We start from the raw sequence: 18,079 nt of genomic DNA, 5'->3' as shown, positions 1-18,079 counted from the left end.
TTATCCGGCTGAGGACCGAAGACTCGAAAGTGAGTATGACTCTGGCAGCCTGCTCCTTATAAGAGGAGAGGGTTGGCGCTGCCGACAGAAGGTCGGCGCGGCCGGTACAACTTTTCAAAATTTATTAATTTTATAAATTGACAAACTCACTGTATGAACAAGTCATGTGCCCTCAGTGAACCTAAGTTCCCTCCTTTCTAAAGGAGGGAGGGTCTTACACTAGATTATTGATAGTCTTTTCCAGCTCTGACATTCCATAGGTTTGTTTCTATGAAAACCAATACCCTAGAATTCCCAAATTCAAGAAGAAATTTATGTCTGCAGGAACACCTACACTTACACAAAGAAAGTAAGAGGATTCAATGCTTTCTCTGCTCACAGACTTCTTTTGGCTGACTTTTGATTTAGAAGTTGGTGGATGTTTTTGAGATAATGGCAGGAAAGATGGATGGTGTAGGGGCCCCAGGTGCCTATCTCAGTCTCCAGAGTAAGGATCTTCCTGAGCAAGTAGTACTAACAGGCTTTGAAACCCAATCAGTGTGATGTCAGTGGAGGTGGCCCTTGGATCCTGGGTATTTGGGACTGTTTGCATATCAGAATGAAAAGCCTTTAGTTCCTGGAGGCATGACAGATGCAGCCAGACTTTGGAATCAGGAAATTTTTTGTTCCTGGTCATACTCAGCACCTATGTAACTGTGGGCAAGTCAATAATAAGGCTCTCTGAGCCTTACTTCTTCATTTGTAAAACAGGCCTATCTTAAAGAATTGTGGCAAAGCTCAAATGTATAGGCAACAGTCCCTCTATGGCCATTTCCCCAATTCTTACTTATATTGGCCAGAAGAGTTCCCAGAGACCGGCTGTCTACCATTTTCAGGGTCTGAGGGGTAGCTGTGAAGAGGCAAGTTTCTAGCTCAGGAGCTCCCACTGACGTGCTTCCCATTGATAATCATCTAATGCCCTCAAAATTAATTTTTAACAAAGGTACTTACTATGATGGTATAGACTAGAGGTATAGTGGCAAGAATGGTAGTTGGAGAAAAAAAATCCCTTCCGGGGGCAGCTAGGCGGTGCAGTGGATAGAGCACCAGCCCTGAAGTCAGGAGGACCTGAGTTCAAATCCAGCCTCATACCAAACACTTGACACTAACCGTGTGGGCAAGTTACTTAACCCCAACTGCCTTAAAAAAAAAAAAATCCCTTCCACCCTGCCCACCAACCACTCTGGGTATGCTCCCCCAAAATACACAAGATTGATGGGTAGAGTAGGCATAAGTATAAAGCACAAAGGTGGTAAGGCACACATGACAAAGGGGTAACTCAAGGTTCCCGGTTAGTGGTAGTTTGGTTCTCCCTTCAAAGAATCTTCATGAAGTTCTCTTTAGGTGCAGCAGTATCTGCTGAGCTCTGAGGGTCAGTGACTTATAGAATTCATAGTTGGTCTCTCTGCCATGACGGTTCATGGTCTTTGATGCCTCCTTGCTATATGTACTATCTGCTACTGGTCTAGTCTCTCTGATCTCAGCTGGATGAACTCTCTACTATTGATTCAACAACATCTTTACAATAACATGGTCAACAGGGTAGAGCCATTCCCTCTTACAGACTTGGATCAAACTTGAATCCTCAGGATTGTAGCTCTTCTACAACTATCGTTTCAGGTGTATTTTTATTCTTTCCTTCAAATACAGGTTTTTCCTGTGTGGTATCGTTCATCTGTCTTCATCCAATGATCAGTCCTAGAATTCTTTCAAATTGATTAATATACCTAGTTTGAATGATTCAATCTAATAGTCTACTCCTTCTATGATTACATTAATGGGATGGTGTAGGACCTTCATACTAATATATGTAAATCACTTTGAAAACTTTAAAGGGCTATATGTTGTTATTATAGTCATTATTTCTGTCTCTGGAGAATTAGGTCACAGAGGGCACATACAGCAAGAAAACTCCTTCCCCCCTAAATCACCATTAATCCAAGTAGTGCTGACCCAGTGTCTCCATTCTATCCAGCTTGATCTGCTCAGCTGTTAGGCTTTCAAGGCAGAATGGCAGAGGAGGAGGGCGATAGGGATGAGGGAGATGTGTTCTTGGCATTTGCCCAGGGTCCTGCTCCTCCCAGGGGTCCCTTTCTTCGGGCCCTAGACAGGGCCTTTTTCATTTTTCTTGCCATCTTCCTGGCAGTGCTGATGCTAGAGGCTGCCTACACGTTGCTGTGGCCAATACCCTGGGCAAACCTCTGGGGCTGGCTGCTTGGAGCACCTCAAAAAGAAGAAGAACTGGAGCTGTAGTCACTGAATGCCTCCTCTCTCAACTCAGGTGAGAAACATGCCAAGAGATCAAGATGGGCACTAAGGTTTCCTGGGAATAGGAATGAATCATGCGAGTTTGCGATAAAGGAGTAGAGAGTGGTGGAAGGCACTTGAGTGACAGGAAAGGAGGAGAGAAGAGGGAGCTACAGTGAATGGCCTCAAATCTCTTCTGTAAAATAGGAGACAAGTTTCTCAGGTGAGAAGGTGGGAGGAGGGGGAGGGCCATGGGAGGTTCCAAAGAAGAAAAGGCTTGGAAGAGCCCTTTAGTCTTTGCTAACAGCTGGGGGTCCCTCATGGAAAGGTAGATAATAATTAGTATTTATATAGCACTTTAAGGTTTACAAAGTGCTTTGCAAATATGAACTCATTTGTTGCTGATTACTCCCCCGGGAGGTAGTAGGTTCCATAATGATCCCTATTTTAAGGAGGAGGAAATGAGGCCAGCAGAGATTAAACTGCCCAAGGTCACACAGCTGATAAGTCTCTGGGGTAGGATCTGAACTCAGGTTTTGCTGATTCCAGGCCCAGCATTCGGTCCACTGCGACACCTAGCTTCCTCGGATGACCTAGTTCACCTTCCATTTTATAAAGGGGGAAACTAAGTCCCGAAGAGGGAAAGATAGTCGGCCAAGATGCCTGACGGAAACTATGCGCTGAAGCAGGAATAGAAGCCAGGTCTCCTGAATCCTGTTCCTGGGCTCCCCCGTTGCTAGGGAACCTGAAGGAGGTGACGCCCCTGGTGCCCCAGTCTCGTTAACCCTGCTTTCTCCCTCCAGGGACCAGAATATGCCCCAGGACCAGCCCCGTGTCTCTTCCTGGCCTTCCCTCTCCCTCCAATAAAGCTGGGATCAGTGAGAAGCATCAGCCTCCGTTTCTTTCCAATTCCCTCCCGCCCCTCCTCGGCCGTAACCGCCCCACAACCACCCCCCCACCACCCCCGACTCAGCAGAGGAAGAAAGAGGCGTCTGACCCTTTAAAAGCCTCAGTTCCAGCCGAGGACTCTGGACGTCCCTCACCTCCCCCACCATCACTAAGTCCTAGGGTCCCACTGGCCACTCCCACAGGGCGGCCGCCCCGGGGACCCCCAGACTAAAGAGAGAGTCCGAAGCGAGAGCCCCCTCCCCCCTTCCCAGCAAGGCGAGAAGGGCGTGCCTCCCCACGCCCCGGAGGCCGCCATCTTGCCGTACGGCAGGCAAACCACAGAGTAGGGTGTGCGGAACGGCTCTCCCTCACTTGGTTGCCACGGTGACCTTTGAGCGCACAGACGCTAAGAGTCGGCGTTTTGCACTTCGCGCGACCTCAAGGTTCGCGCTGGTAGTATTTGCATAAGACTCTCCTGATTGGTGGAAGGAATGATTACTTACGTGCACACATTCCGTACGTATGGAAATGATCTCGTGTCCTTGAACCGGTAGCCCCTGGGCCCATTCTCGGTGACTGCTAGAGACAGAAGGGAGGCCTGGAAGGTCGGAGTGGTCGGGGTACGCATCAACTGCGAAGTCGGGGTCTGATATCAATATAAGCCTTGAAAGAAAACTTTATCATCGTAGTTCGTCCCAGTCCTTGTGGGCCGAGGAAAGCCCACTTTATATTACAATAGGACGGAGAACGGTCCAGTAATCTTACCTCCCCGCCCCTCTCCCCCGCACCCTCCCACCCGCCAATATTAGTTTGGGAGCTCTATTGGGCAGACATTAGGGGAAAGGCAGAGGGGACGCCGGCCTTTGATTGGTAGAGCAGGGCTTCACCTCGTGACCGCAGATTGGCAAATCCTCGGAGATACATACATTCCTCGCTGCCTTGCCCCCATTAGATTAGGTTACGGCAACATGGCCTCCCCCTTTCCCCTCAGGGACGTCTGAGTCCCCCGGCCTCAGAAAAGCCCTCCCACCTGAAGCATTTGGTCGGAGTGGGCCAATGGAACCACCAAGTGACTTGCCGTCTGTCTCCCGTAGAAAGGCCGAGTAGGTAGCTTGTGTGCCGTCACTTCCTGTATCCCTCTGGTCGACTCCATTAGGGTAGGATGGCGGCTCCCAGGGATGTTTTGGGAGGAGCTGAGACATGATCGTTTCCGTTCCTGCGCGCTGTGTGATTCGGGGGGGGGGCCGGAGAGTGTGTGAGAGAGAGAGAGAGAGAGAGAGGGAGAGAGGGAGAGGGAGAGCTGAGGGTGACGGAGCGGGGGGTAAGGGGGAGGGGGGAGGGACGGACAGCGACGGTGGAGGCGGCGGCCGCGGCGTAGGGACTGTTTCTGAGGTGGGGGCCGCACGAGGCGGGCGGGAGGAGGGAAGAGTCTGAGGGGAGGACCCTGTGACAAGGCTGGGGTGGGGAGAGGGGAAGGCGGCCGGAGACCCTCCCTTGAGGAGGGAGCGCGCGCGCGCACGGGCGCGTGCGTGTGTGTGTGTGTGTGTGTGTGTGTGTGTGTGTGTGTGAGAGAGAGTGTATGGGAGTGTGAGTGCGAGGATGGGGGGCTGGGGGGAGGGAAACCCCTGCGGGAGGCGGGGAGGCGGGGCTCAGCTAGGGGCTTCTGGGGTCCGGCCAGGGGGCCGTGAGCGGGGACCGTGAGGAGAGGGGGAAGCGGGGAGGAGGCGAAGAAGAGGAAGTGTCTGCGGGGCCCTTGCTCAGGGAAAGCCTGGGACTCGTGTAGCTGACAGCTCCAAGGGAGAGGCGGAGGACAGGCAGGCAGGCAGGCAGGCAGGCAGGCAGAGAGTTGAAGGGGAATGAAGATTTGCTGGGCGGAGAACAGGGAATCGGTTCCTTAATGGGTATGAGATGGACTGTATGGAGGGCAGGGGAGGCAGCCGTGGTGGTGGCCGTGTCGGTGCTGATGTCTTAAGAAAGAATAAGATCTTGGTAGCTAGGAGTAGAGAAGATGGGACTGGAAGTGGAGGGGAGAGGACTGAGGAATGGAGCCAAGTGGGTGGGACTTGAGAGTTTTGGGGTGGGGAGGAGGAGGTGGGGGACCTTCAAGAAAGCTTGTGGAGTAAGCCTTGTCTCAGAGGACAAGACACTATGAGATGACAGGGAGGTCAGACAGATAAGTCCTTGGGTGGGAAATGGTAAGGGGGGGCGGGGGACAGGCATCGATTGAGTGACATGAGACTGATGCTGTAAGGTGTGAGAATGGGGGGGATGTCCTGGAGGGGCTGTCTCTGAGGCCCCATCCCCCCCAGCAGGATTCCTGAAATCCCCAACACCCCCACCAGGGGCTTCGCTCCCCCCATGGCTGCCGCTAACAGCATTATCGTGCTGGATGATGATGATGAGGATGAAGCAGCTGCCCAGCCAGGGCCTTCCTATCCACCCCCAAATCGGGCCCAACCCCTGGCAGCAGCCTCTGATTCCCTCCAGTCCAGTGGGGAAGGCAGCAGCAGTAGTGGGGGCAGCAAGAAATGCTACCAGCTGGAGAATGAGAAGCTGTTTGAAGAGGTGAGCTGCAGGGGAGAAGGCTCTTATGCCCCAGGGAGGAAGGGGAGCCAAAGAAGCTGTCTTTAATCAGTTTCTCCTACTAACCCTACCTTTCTCTTTCTTTCTCAACCACCTCCCTTGTCTCTTTTCCTCCAATCCCTTGAACTTCTCCCTTCACTTTCCCCCATCCCATCCCAGTTTCTTGAACTGTGTAAGAAGCAAACTGGAGAACACCCTGAGGTCGTCCCATACCTCTGTAACCGAAGGCAACGTGCTCGCCCTACGTTCCTGGCCTCAGCCGAGCTCCGAAATGTTCTCTCTCGTGTCCTCCACCGTGCCCAAACCCGGCCTACCAAGCTCTATGTCTTCATTAATGAGCTTTGTACATTGCTCAAAGCCCACTCGATCAAGAGGAAGGTGCCCCTGACCCCTGCTTCCACTGAACCCCCTGGGGATGCACCTCCTGCCAATCCTTCCTCTAACCCTGCCCCAAATGAAGAAACTGCTTCTGGCTCCCCACGACCCCGAGGTTCACGGAGACAGATCCAGCGCTTAGAGCAGCTGCTGGCATTGTATGTGGGAGAGATAAAACGACTTCAGGAAAAGGAGCTGGACCTCTCTGAGCTAGATGACCCGGACTCTGCATATTTGCAGGAGGGGCGGCTGAAACGTAAGCTGCTAGGACTCTTTGGGCGTCTATGTGAATTAAAAGCATGTAGCTCACTGACAGGCCGTGTGACTGAGCAACGAATACCCTATCGGGGCACTCGATACCCGGAGGTCAATCGCCGTGTGGAGCGTCTCATCAACAGGCCTGGCCCAGACACCTTTCCTGATTATGGGGACGTTCTTCGAGCTGTGGAAAAGGCAGCCACGAGACACGGCCTCTGCCTTCCAAGGCGACAGCTCCAGCTCCTTGCTCAGGATGCCTTTCGGGATGTTGGCACCAAGTTACAGGAGCGGCGCCATCTTGATCTTGTCTACAACTTTGGCTGTCACCTCACAGATGACTATAGGCCAGGTACAGGGAGTGGGGCCATAGACACTAGACCTGTGGGGAGGGTATTACTCCTTATGCTTTGGAGCTAGGAGTTCTGGTTCCATGTCTTCACACTGCATACCTCCCTCCCACCTCAGGCATTGACCCTGCATTGTCAGACCCTGTCCTGGCCCGTAGGCTTCGGGAGAACAGAAGCTTGGCACTCAGTCGGCTGGATGAAGTGATCTCCAAATATGCAATGATGCAAGATGAGAGTGAAGAGGGTGAGAGACAGAGAAGGAGAGCCCGGTTTACCCAAGGAAACTGTCCTCACAATGAAGACCTTCCAACAGCATCCACAGATTTGGGAGAGGTATGGGGGGGGGGGGCAATGTCAGATCAGATATTCCTGGAGGGCAGAATCCTGCCCAGACCTTATACTGGGTCTCTGGGGAAGAGAGTAACTAGTTGTGGGAGGTGAAGTACTCAGGAGAATAAAGATTTGGGAGAATGGTTTCATTAGAGGCCTTCCCTCTTTTGCAGGGCCCTAGTGGGAAAAAGTCCACGTCCTGTCCCCCTGTCTCCAAAACTGAGACAGATGAGGATGAAGATGAAGAAGAAGAAGATGATGATGATGAAGAAGAGGAAGAGGAAGAAGATGATGAAGAAGATGAAGATGAGGAGCTCACAGATTCAGAGGAAGAGATGGAAGACAGCCAGGAGGGCCTAGGGGAGGAAGATGAGCCAGGTATTATGTGGGGATGAGGGACTTTAGTAACATTCCCAAGTTGTTTTCTCCCTCCATATTCAGTTTCCCATCTTCCTCTCCCATTTTCTTCCTACTATTAATCACTTTCCATACCAACTCTGCTTGCTGTTTGTTTTTTACAACTTTCAGGTAAGAAATATGTAGCTTCTCAGTCTCCATCACAGAGGACTGCTGAGCAGGAGCTGGAGCCGGAACAAGGGAGCAGCAGCAGCAGCTCTTCAATGGAGGATGACGAAGCAGCAATGTCAGGGTCATACTCCCTACCTCAAAGGAAGAACCCCATTCCCACTTGCCGTGAGAATGAAGACAGTGGCGAACAGCTCCCATCAGAAGAGTTGTCCCAAGATGTTGAAAGCCCAGCCTCCCAGCTATTTGAGTTGGTGATTGAAGCCTTACCTTTGGACACAGTCCCCTCTCCTGAGGATAGGGACCTCCCTTCTCCCAAGAAGTGCCCAGTACCTCCCCTCCCCACCAGCCTCCTGGAGAATGGGGCAGCCACTGTTACCTCTACTTCCTTCAATGGTGGAGTTTCTCCTAACACCCTGAGGGTTCCTAGTCCTCCCCTCAAGAAGTCTCGGAAGGAAGACATGACAGAAGCAGAACTAATTGGGCACAGGTAACATGGATAAGAGGAATGGGGTGGGAGTGGGGGAGCTTCTTAGCCATGAAGTGATCTTTAGAGTATAAACTATGTGAGATTTGGGAAATGGGCTTTTTCAAGAATTACTCATACTTACTCAGTTTCTGTTTCCCCAGCTGCATTGATGTGCAAGCTGCAGATGAACAAGAGAATGGGAAGAGGTGTCATTTCCCCAATGTCCCCTCCCCCTTGGCTTCTTCCCTGGTTCCAGCTGCTGACTCTTCCACTAGAGCGGATTCACCCAGCCATGGCTTGGTCACCAGCTCTAGATGTAGCCCTCCACCATCCAGGCCCCCTAGACCACAAGCTCCCAGGCCTGCAGCCTGCAAGGTCAGAAATAGGGGTTAGGGAAGGGTACTGATCTTTTTGTCCACCATCTGTTTTCATTGTTCTGATTTTGCCACAGTCTGCTTATTATGTCTTCCTCTTTTGATCTGTTTTCTCATTTGTAAAATGAGGAACTTTGAACTCAGTGATCACTTTCAGATCTAAATCTGTCATCCTTTGATAGAGCCATATCCCATATCTGACTGTCTCTTCCAACCTCTCCCCAATTCTTTTTCCTCCCCCAGATGAGTGTGGCAACCCAATGTGACCCTGAAGAGATCATCATCCTCTCAGACTCTGACTAGCTGTTTGGCTTTCCTAGCCTTCAGTTCCCAAGTTTTTGTTTGTTTTTATTTGGGGGGGGAGGGGGGAGCTGAGCTGTACCTTTTTTGTTGGTGTTTTGAAAATAATAAAAACTTTAAAGGTTTATAAAAATGAAACTAAATAAAGTTCTTTTCTTACTGTAATTTATTCTCATTTCTATCTGTCATGTACCTCCTTCCCAGTTTCTTCGATACTGGGCAGCTCACACCCCTTTCTCAAACCCACCCCACGATTTCCTTCTTCACAGTTCGTTGTGAAAAGGGAATATTTCGTTTTTTGGCTTTGTATCCCCACCAGAGCCCAGTGTAAGGGGAGCTAATGCCTTTTGCCTATTTGATTGAGTGCTTTGCCCTGCAGACTAGAACTAACTCTCTCCTAGTTTTGTCTAACATCTTGTACACACGATGATCTTGTTCTCCACACCTGACACTTTTCATACCCTGCTCCACTACCCCTGCTAGCACGCCAGCTGTGAAAACACTTCCCACGGCCTGGCCTCCTTTCCCCGGCTCCTATGCGTAGCGCCGCAAGAATAAGAGGACCAATCCAGCGCCAAGCTCGTCTCTTCAGCCAATCCACACTTGACTCAGGGGGGCTTTACCCTCTCTGAGAGAAGCAATCGCAGACTGGAGGCGGGTGAAAGGGAGGGAGCAGAAATGAGAGGCAACTAGCCAATGGTAGTACAGACACCTCTGTATTGCTGCCATTGGCTAGTTGGCTCTCGTTTCAGCATTATTTCATTTGCTTTCATTTTTGCTTAAGCGATGATTGATTGGTTCTTGAACCTATAGTCAATGGGGATAGACAGCGTTACTACTTTAAAGGGAAAAACACCGAGTCGGCTGAAACGGTACATGAACGCGCTGTGGTGAAATTGAACTGGTACCTTTAAAGTGGAGTGAGGTATTTATTCCTTAAAGGGAAAGTGGCAGAGTCGGCGAAATCTGTCCCAGTAGGGCGGTGGAATATGGGCTGGTTCCCTTAACGTCTGCGGGGCAGGGGGCGGGCCGGGGGCGGAGGGAGGAGGGAGACGGCGCAAGATGGCGGCGGGAGGGGCCCGGGCTGCGGCTCTGGCCGCTGAGTGAGGGGCGGGGGGGCCCGGGGGCGCGCGGCCCGGTAAGCGGGGACGCGCGCCTGGGGGCGGGGGGAGGGCTAGTCCAGAAGGGAGGGCTGGGTGTGCAGTGGTGGGAGGACCAGAGGGGGGTGGGGTCGGGTAGTGATGGGGGGGTGTGGAGTGAAGAGGCGGGGTCTAGAAGATGTGAGGGGGAGGGGCCAGGGGAGTACCCCGTGAGGCGTGTCCTAAGAAGGGGGCGGGGCCTGTGGGGATTCCAGAGGAGACAAGGTCTGAGCGGGGGCGGAGTTGTAGGGAGGAGGGGCGTGGCCATAGCGGCGAGGCGTGGTCTGAGGAAGCGCCGGGGGTGGGGCTTCAAGGGGAGGGAAAGACTGGGGGAACACCCTGGGGAAATTTGTGGGACTCTCTCACATCTTTCACAAGTGGAGGCAGAACAGTCAAAAGGGGCAAAAATGAAAGTGGGTTCCTGAAAGGAAGAGTGACTTCTCTTCCCTGGGCCTCGGTTTCCCCCATCTGTAAACATGACAGCTAGCAGAGTAGAAAGGACATTATGTGGTCACACCATCAGGCCTGGAAGGGATCTTAGAGATTATAGAGTAGAGCCTCCTGATTTGACCGAGGAGAAAACTGAGGCCTGGAGAAAGCAAAACATTTAACCTAGAATCCACCATTCATCCAGTTTTTGGCAGTCCAGATCCTCCTCAACCCAGGTGTCTGACTCTGTCTAGTGCTCATTCCACTGTGCCACAGCCACCTCCCAGGCATCTGAGCTCCCTTTCAACTTTCATGTGCTGTTCTGTGGCTAAAGTCAAAGAGCTTAGAGCATGGAAAGGAAGCTGCTCCCCATCCCCAAAGAGTCCCTCGCTTTCCTGACCCATCTCTTTTCTTTCTTTTCACAGAGACCCCCCCGGCCGCCCTTCCTCTTTCTCTGTTCCTGTGGCTGGGGGGGGGTGCCCCCTTCCCTATGTTCTTCCTTGCAATGGAGCCATCCCCACTCTCTCCCCAGGGGGCCCCTCTCCCCCTGTCTATGTCGCTGGCACCTCCCCCACTGCCACTGCCAGCAGCGGCTGTGGTGCACGTGTCCTTCCCTGAAGTGACCAGTGCACTGCTGGAGTCCCTCAACCAGCAGCGGCTACAAGGGCAGCTTTGTGACGTGTCGATACGAGTGCAGGGCCGTGAATTCCGGGCTCACCGGGCTGTCTTGGCTGCTTCTTCCCCTTACTTCCATGACCAAGTCTTGCTCAAGGGCATGACCTCAATCTCACTGCCCAGCGTCATGGACCCTGGGGCCTTTGAGACTGTTCTAGCCTCTGCCTATACAGGCCGACTTAGCATGGCTGCTGCAGACATTGTCAACTTTCTCACTGTTGGCTCCGTGCTCCAGATGTGGCATATTGTGGACAAGTGCACAGAGCTCCTTCGAGAGGGCCGGGCCTCCACAGCTGCCACCACCACCATGGCCACCACAGCAGCAGTTGCCTCTGGGGCAGGAGGCCCCACAGGAGTTGGGGGAGCAGGACCAGCTATCACAGCCACAGGCTCTGGCCGCCCTCATTCATCCAGCAGGGCTAGTGAGAATCAGTCCCCTAGCAGCAGCAATTACTTCAGCCCCAGAGACTCTGGTGATTTCTCATCTTCCTCTCATGATGCATATTCAGCCTCTTCTATGGGGGGAGGAGAAAGACGGAGTGGAGGAGGCCCTCTGTTCCCCACTTCTGTGGTGGGCAGTGGGGGTGGCACTTCTGGGAAGCTGCTGCTAGAGGCAGATGAGCTGAGTGATGATGGAGGGGATGGAGTTGGGGTGGTAGTTCCTGGGGCTGGGCTACGGCGCCCTACTTATGTGCCTCCCAGCATCGTGCCTCAGAAACACTGGGTATATGTTAAACGAGGGGGAGGCTGCCCTGCCCCAGCTCCTCTTGCTTCTCAAGACCCGGACCTGGAGGAAGAGGAGGAGGAGGAAGACCTGGTACTGACATGCGAGGATGATGAGGATGAGGAGCTAGGTGGGGCTTCAGGGGGTCCACCAGCTGGGAGTTCTGACCCTGGCCTAAGTATTACTGATGTACGGACACTGACTGGCCCCGCAGACAAGGGTGAGGAACAAGTGAATTTCTGTGAATCATCTGAGGACTTTGGCCCTTATGAGTCTGGGACCACTGGGCCAGGACTGGATGACCCTGGAGGACCAGCCCCCTCTTCCTTTGCCTCCCACCAACCCCGCCCTTTGTTGCCCCTGGACATGCAGGGCAACCAAATCTTAGTTTTTCCCTCCTCTTCTCAGGCCTCAGCCCAGCCCCCTGGAAGCCAGGCTGAACATGGAGCTGTGACCTTGGGAGGGTCAGGAGGGGGCAACTTGGGAGTGTCTGCAAGTGGTGGGGGCGGTTCTGGGGGAAGTAGTGGTGGGGATGGGAACAAGATCTTCCTTTGTCACTGTGGGAAAGCTTTCTCCCACAAGAGCATGCGGGATCGGCATGTCAATATGCATCTGAATCTGCGTCCCTTTGACTGTCCTGTGTGTAACAAAAAATTCAAGATGAAACACCACCTGACAGAGCACATGAAGACCCACACAGGCCTCAAACCTTATGAGTGTGGTGTGTGTGGAAAGAAATTCATGTGGAGGGACAGCTTCATGCGGCACCGAGGCCACTGTGAACGGAGGCATCGCCTAGGGGGAGGGGGGCCCACAGGGACTATGGGGTTACCCAAGAGAGAGCCTCCAGGGGGTGGCAGTGGAGATGAGGTAGGAGGGACCACTTCTTCACCCAACAGGAGGGTCTGGTCCCCACCAGGAACGCACAAGGTGGAGATGGGTTACAATGGTAGTGGAGGTGGACATTAACAAACTATTCCCTCATGATTGGATCCAAGAGCTGGAGAAAGCAGCTGATGAGTAATTCCCACAATCCTCATTTGTTGGGCTGATACCCCTACAAAGGAAGAGTAGGAGCATGGTCCAGGGGCTTGATTCCTCCAAAAATCCTTGGTTTGGGGGAAAGGAGATAGGGGACTGTGGATCCCAAGTGATATGCCCTCTCCTCCATGGGTTTGTATATAAAGAGGGAAATTCACGACAGTTCTTCTCTTCCCCCTCCCTCCCATTAACCCCATTCCATTCCCCAACATAGGGGAAACCCTGGAACTGTGAGCCTACTTTCCCCTCCACTAGAGGGAACAGGTAGATAAATAACACTTAAGACCCAGACCCCCAGGTTATCTGGGTACCTGGAAAAGGCTGTGTATGGGTAGTGGTATATGTCCAGAATCCCCAAGGATTCCAGGGCAGGTGGTCCCATTTGTAGTTTGTGCTTGGAGTCTGTGTGTGTCACTGTGGTGACTAGGCCTGCCACCTCATTCCTTCTTCCCTTAATCTCCTCTCCCCCTTTACAGGATTATTAAACCTATATCCATTTCTTCCCATCTAACTCCATCCCTGCAGTAAGTCCACAAGGGGTATGCACATATAGGGGCTTTCAAGGACATGGAGGGAGCCAGTTTTGGGAGTGTAAGGTTTTTATTTTTAAATTTTATTATTTTTTTTAACGGTGATTAAAATATTTATTGGTCTCTTCACTTGACCTGACAATCACCTGTGTTTCTTTGCTAATGGGGGACAAGGAAGAGGAAGAGATCAGGGTGGGGCTGGGGATGGGGGGAAGGCAGGTCTCTGTTTCTGCCTCTCCAAAACTAGGGGGTTGACTGAGTGACACCAAAATCTCTTTCTAGGTGTGACATTCCATGATTCTGTGGCCAAATGCCTGGGTCCAGGGAAGGGAGTGGGGACTTGGCGTGGCAGGGCCTGGGAGGGTCTGTCTGGACTTGATACTTGAGAAATGAGGAAGGACTCCATGGGGGTGGGGTGAGGGAACAAGGTCTCATCCCTTTGTGTCGGCACTGGGATCTCACCTACTTTATTTCCCCGTGTTTGTTGCTAAGAAGGGGATTCCCGGTACTTGCCTTTTAGGGGAAAGTGAAACTGAAAGGGGATGTTCTCTTAACGGCAGCAGTAGCTGCTGGAGGGGCTTGGGATAGGAGCTATGAAGCTGCTGTGCCTGCTCCTGGCCTTAGGTGAGGTAACCCCCTTTCTCCTGAGCCCCTGATGGTTGCCCCTCCCCCTTTATCAGGGCTCCCAGCGTTTATGATACCGATGAGATTGGCGTCAGGGTGGAAGGGGATTCCTTGAGGATTTAGCCCTTTCCCCAGCGTCCTTCCTCTCCCTAGGCATACTGGCAGTGAGATGGGCCACTGCTCGCCCGGGGCCCTCGGTGTTGGAGTGTTGGTTTGTGGAAGAGCAGGGTGGTGGGGGAATGCTTCGGGAAGTGACCAAGCGACCTGCTGTGCTGCTGCTGAGACAGGGCCCTGGGGAGCCGCCACCGAGGCCTGACCTTGACTCTTCGCTCTATCTGAAAGTGTATGGTAAGTGTTCTGATTTGGACACCCCTAAGCCTCTCTTCGTGGCCTGAAGTCTCAGCCCTTGCTACCACCCACTCCACCTGCATTCCTCACGGAGTTGGCAACAGAAAGAGGACTGGATTTGGAATCCAGAAACATGGGTTCTCACATCTGAATTTTATCATTTACTAACTTGATGATCTTGGCCAAGTCACTGAACCTGAACCTGTAAAATGACGATGACATATTTGCTCAACCTATCTCACAGGGTAGTTGTAAGAATCGTAGATCTAGATCTCGAAGGGCCCTAAGCAGCCATCTAGTCCAGAAATTTCCCTTTTCAGTTGGGGAAACTAAGGCAGAAGGCCATTAAGTGAATTTTGAGGTCAGATTTGACTCCAGAGCCAGTCCCCTTTCCAGAAAATTTGGCTGAGTTAATGTTTGCACAGAGCTTTCTATACCTTAAAAGTGCTATGTAAATGTAAGCCATTATTATCATTATTCTGTTGAAAAGTTTATTGTTAATTGGCATTATCATTCCCACTTCTAGGCCCCCTTCCCTTTGTTTACTGAGGCCTTACCAAGTTGAATCCCAGCCTTCACCCATATCCCTTATCTCCTCTGCCCCCTGGGAGATCTACCTTGTAAGTCACCTATCTTTCCAGTCCTGATTCTCCAAGCTGACACTCCCTCTTTCTCCTGTCCCAGATCCTGCTGGCTCTCTTGGGGACTCCCTGAAGGAGTCTGTAACCCCAAGCTGTGAGCTGAATCGCTATGTCCCCAGCCCTGCAGCTTCAGACTGGGTGGCTGGTCTAACCCCTGAGCCTCACTCTCCTCGGTCCTTGGATGGGACTTGGCTGGTGATCAGCTTATCTAGTCCCCAGGTTCGCCTTACCAGCCTCCTGCAACTGTCTCAGTCCCAGCCTGTCCCCTCCTCAGTTACCATAGCAACAGGTAAGGGAGAGAGGTAAGGGAGGGGGCATCTTGGTGCTAAAACCAGACTTAGGTAGGGTTTGGAGTTTTGAAAGTTAGGGCTCTGTTCCACACTTTTAATCAATCGATCAAGATATTTAAAGGGGAAGGTATTTAAAGCTGATGCAGGATTATGCACACAGGGTCTTCTGCCCCTTCCCCTTTAACTTCCCTTACTTTCACTTCCCTCCCCTTTTCCTCATTCTTTTCAGTTGCTTTCCCCTGCAATTATTCCCCCCTACAGGAGGCAATTTGGCTCACTTAAACTGAGAGTCAGGATAACGGCATTCTAATTTCATTTCAACCACTGACATTACTGTGCGACCCTTCCACTGTCAGGGCCTCAGTTTTCCCCTCTGTAAAAAGAGGGTATTGGACTCAGAGGTTTCTAAAGGCCCTTCTGACACATGTTGCCTAAATTGCTCTTCTGTTTGGCCAACAACACTTCTCCTTACTCCTTTCCCCCAACCCCAAGCTCCAATTTTTCCTGCCTTTTGGATAGCCTTGTTTCTCCCCATCCCACCCCCAACTGCCTCACCAAAACCAAACCACAGGAAGGAAAAGATAAGACAGTTGATTTAGGCATGAGGCAGTTGCTGCAGTTATCTAACCTTGGCTCAAGTGTGAAGTTTGCTTGGTTTCTTTAATATTAAATTTGCCCTTTCTAGGGACGTCCACAGCTGCAAAGGAAACACTATTGAGTGTTTTGATTCCCTTAGAATTGGGGATTAAAATCCCTGGATTCCCTTCAACTTTAACATTCTACTATATGCCTCTATGAACTTGGTCCCCCCCAGATCAGCCTCTCCTCCCATCACTCACTTTTTGCCCTCTATGTGAGTGGAGAGCTGTTTGGTGCAGTGAGAATGGGTATGTACATGGTTAGCATGTATATAGGTAGGTTAGTTTAAAGGGTTCTGTCAGTCACTACACATATGGCAAGGATGAGAAGGGTCAGCCTTCCAAGGATCATAGTGCTCTAGATTCTGATATCCCCTCCCATCTCAGGCACCCATCTGCTGGGCCCTGTCCCCCACAAGACTAAGGGTACATAATGAGAGCACGGAAGTGTTGTCATGGCAACCAGGGAGTTGAGAAGGGGAGTTGTTGTCAAGGTGACCAGGGGCAGGGGAAAGTGCAAGGGTCTTCTTGTCTGGCTGACTGATGGTGAGGGGCAAGGGAGAGGGAAGGGAAGAGAGAAATTGGTCAAGAGAAAGGGGACTGAGAGATGGGCCCCCTAAATGGAGTACCCTCCTTAACTCAATTTCTCTGCAATTTTTTCCCATTTCACAAATTCTTTCCCATTCTTCCCTATGTTCCTATTTCCTTTTACCATCCTCAATCTTTTCCCATTCCCCCAATTCTCTCTCACTCTATCCCCTTCCCCCATTCACTTCTCTCCCTTTTGCCTTATTTCTATCGATTCATGCCCAATTCTCTTCCCTTCTCCCTATCTCTCCCTTGTATTTCCATTCCATCCCCAAAGTTGTGATGACGGTCTTCTCCCACTCTCCTGCTGCGTTGGTGGGGCCCGGTAAGAAGGTCACATTGGATCTGAGTTTTACTTACACACCTCCCAACTCGGGTGGGGCCCCCTCTTCCCTGGGGCCCCCTCCCTTCGGGCTGGAGTGGCGGCGCCAACATCGGGGGATTGGACAGCTGCTCTTGGCCGTGACTCCAGGATTGGGCGGCCAGGCCCTAGGGTCTCCAGAGGGGGCAGTGGCATTTGCTGCCTGGGATGAGGAAGGAGTGGAGGGCCCATGGAGTGGGAACGGGACCCTGCTGCTGCCCATTGTAAAGCCTCACCAGGAGGGTACTTACCTGGCTACGGTCCACCTTCCTCACCTGCAGGCCCAAGTAGCCCTAGAGCTGCAAATACAGAGTAAGTGAGGGCGGGGACTGGATATTGGAATACCTGAAGTAGGGGAAGGGGTGTGGGACTGATGGGGAAGGGGGAGTGGGATGTGTGGAGAGAGTTTGAGTCCCTAGGGGGATTGAGGGCAAGATTGAACTGGGAGGAGAAAGGGTTCCTAGGGTCCAGGAAGAGGCCAGTTAAGGCTCCCCAGGGGGAGCCTGAGATGAAGCTAAAGGGCAAACTTGTGTTTCATTGTTCCTTGGTGCTGACAATCCACATACTCTTCCTCCTTCCTGCAGAGCCCCCAAAAGTGACCCTGACCCCATCACCTGTGGTCTGGGCATACCCGGGGCAATCTCCCCCAGAGCTCCTCTGCCTCATTTCCCATTTCTACCCCCCGGAGGAGCTAGAAGTGGCCTGGGAGTTTCAGAATGGTACAGGAGGAGGGAGCAGGGTGGCAGGTGGTCAAGCCTGGCGCTCCAGCTACCGCTATCACCCCGATGGCACTGTCAGCATCTCAGCATACCTGCGCCCTCCCCCAGTCACGGTGGAGCAGCATGGCTCCCACTATATCTGCCGGGTCCAGCACTCCAGTATGAAAACCAAAGGACTCAGTGCCCAGGTGTCTCTAGAAGTGGCAGGTAAGGAAGGACAGGGTGATAGGAGAGGAGGGAGCCTGTGGGTCCAAAAGGCTAAGAGCACATATCCCAGACAGAATGGATGAGATCTCCCACATTTCTTCCATCCCCAGGAGTCTCCGGCCCTTCCTTGGAAGATGGAGTAGGGTTGTTCCTCTCAGCATTTCTCCTTCTCGGGCTGATCAAAGGAATGGGGTGGGTCGGTAAGTCTGTGCTCCTCATGCTCAAATCTTGGAACTTCCCCTAAAAAACCTGGGGAAGCCTAGCACCCTAAAACTTACCCTATCACTCCTCCTAACAGCAAGACCCTTGACCATCCTGCCGAGATATTTATTCACTATGTTTCAAAATCCCACTTTCATTCTTTTCCTTTTTTGGAAATTTCTGCATATT

The 18,079-nt window shown here is 52.1% G+C and overlaps 3 protein-coding genes and 2 long non-coding RNA genes across 12 annotated transcripts in view; 4 read left to right on the top strand and 1 right to left on the bottom strand.

Moving 5' to 3' along the window:
* LOC114053412 overlaps positions 1-4,288 on the bottom strand; it is a 39,207-nt gene extending 34,919 nt beyond the window's left edge. For 2 of the 4 annotated variants that reach the window (XR_003570378.1, XR_003570377.1), the window contains exons 1-2: positions 4,205-4,288; positions 3,678-3,805 (exon numbers count right to left, since the gene is read on the bottom strand). This is a non-coding gene — a long non-coding RNA (uncharacterized LOC114053412). Of the gene's footprint in view, positions 1-1,648; positions 2,363-3,677; positions 3,806-4,204 lie in introns of those variants that run through there. The other 2 variants (XR_003570375.1, XR_003570376.1) reach the window with 2 other exon arrangements.
* On the top strand, positions 2,233-3,171 carry LOC114053413. The gene is made up of 2 exons (XR_003570379.1): positions 2,233-2,320; positions 2,836-3,171. It is a non-coding gene; the product is annotated as an uncharacterized LOC114053413 (long non-coding RNA).
* A 28-nt stretch (positions 4,289-4,316) lies between the features above and the next one.
* DAXX (death domain associated protein) lies at positions 4,317-8,873 on the top strand. 3 transcript variants are annotated; one of them, XM_027876440.1, is made up of 8 exons: positions 4,317-4,331; positions 5,517-5,739; positions 5,917-6,739; positions 6,856-7,070; positions 7,241-7,445; positions 7,596-8,082; positions 8,223-8,436; positions 8,679-8,873. In XM_027876440.1, the coding sequence occupies exons 2-8, from the start codon at positions 5,533-5,535 to the stop codon at positions 8,736-8,738; spliced, it is 2,211 nt and encodes a 736-aa protein (XP_027732241.1). In that variant the 5' UTR covers positions 4,317-4,331; positions 5,517-5,532; the 3' UTR covers positions 8,739-8,873. The 3 variants fall into 3 exon arrangements, with proteins under 3 accessions (XP_027732241.1, XP_027732240.1, XP_027732239.1); XM_027876439.1 differs by lacking the exon at positions 4,317-4,331 and adding an exon at positions 4,485-4,566; XM_027876438.1 differs by lacking the exon at positions 4,317-4,331 and adding an exon at positions 4,507-4,566 and having other exon boundaries at positions 5,487-5,739.
* Positions 8,874-9,483: 610 nt separating this feature from the next.
* ZBTB22 (zinc finger and BTB domain containing 22) lies at positions 9,484-13,867 on the top strand. Of its 3 annotated transcripts, XR_003570369.1 has the most exons (3): positions 9,484-9,660; positions 10,729-13,555; positions 13,794-13,867. XR_003570369.1 is itself a non-coding variant. In XM_027876274.1 (2 exons), exon 2 carries the CDS (start codon positions 10,794-10,796, stop codon positions 12,669-12,671), a length of 1,878 nt encoding a protein of 625 aa, XP_027732075.1. In that variant the 5' UTR covers positions 9,484-9,660; positions 10,729-10,793; the 3' UTR covers positions 12,672-13,685. The 3 variants fall into 3 exon arrangements, 2 of the variants coding, with proteins under 2 accessions (XP_027732075.1, XP_027732076.1); XM_027876274.1 differs by lacking the exon at positions 13,794-13,867 and having other exon boundaries at positions 10,729-13,685; XM_027876275.1 differs by lacking the exons at positions 9,484-9,660; positions 13,794-13,867 and adding an exon at positions 9,854-9,873 and having other exon boundaries at positions 10,729-13,685.
* TAPBP (TAP binding protein) overlaps positions 13,787-18,079 on the top strand; it is a 4,976-nt gene continuing 683 nt past the window's right edge. Inside the window, exons 1-6 of the mRNA XM_027876279.1 lie at positions 13,787-13,897; positions 14,051-14,245; positions 14,930-15,175; positions 16,680-17,075; positions 17,348-17,689; positions 17,800-17,889. Of these exons, the coding sequence (XP_027732080.1) occupies positions 13,867-13,897; positions 14,051-14,245; positions 14,930-15,175; positions 16,680-17,075; positions 17,348-17,689; positions 17,800-17,889 (1,300 nt within the window). The 5' untranslated portion in view covers positions 13,787-13,866. The remainder of the gene's footprint in view (positions 13,898-14,050; positions 14,246-14,929; positions 15,176-16,679; positions 17,076-17,347; positions 17,690-17,799; positions 17,890-18,079) is intronic.

Source organism: Vombatus ursinus, unplaced genomic scaffold (genome assembly GCF_900497805.2).
Source record: "Vombatus ursinus unplaced genomic scaffold, bare-nosed wombat genome assembly UNPS02014811.1, whole genome shotgun sequence".
Taxonomy (NCBI): domain Eukaryota; kingdom Metazoa; phylum Chordata; class Mammalia; order Diprotodontia; family Vombatidae; genus Vombatus; species Vombatus ursinus.
Note: the sequence above shows the minus strand (reverse complement) of the source record. Positions and strands in the feature narration are given on the sequence as shown.

Coding starts and splice junctions, on each gene's coding strand:
- DAXX (XM_027876440.1), top strand. CDS start 5,533: ATGGCTGCCGCTAACAGCATTATCGTGCTGGATGATGATGATGAGGAT. Junction 5,740..5,916: donor ATGAGAAGCTGTTTGAAGAG/GTGAGCTGCAGG, acceptor ATCCCATCCCAG/TTTCTTGAACTGTGTAAGAA. Junction 8,083..8,222: donor GCAGAACTAATTGGGCACAG/GTAACATGGATA, acceptor CTGTTTCCCCAG/CTGCATTGATGTGCAAGCTG.
- ZBTB22 (XM_027876274.1), top strand. CDS start 10,794: ATGTTCTTCCTTGCAATGGAGCCATCCCCACTCTCTCCCCAGGGGGCC.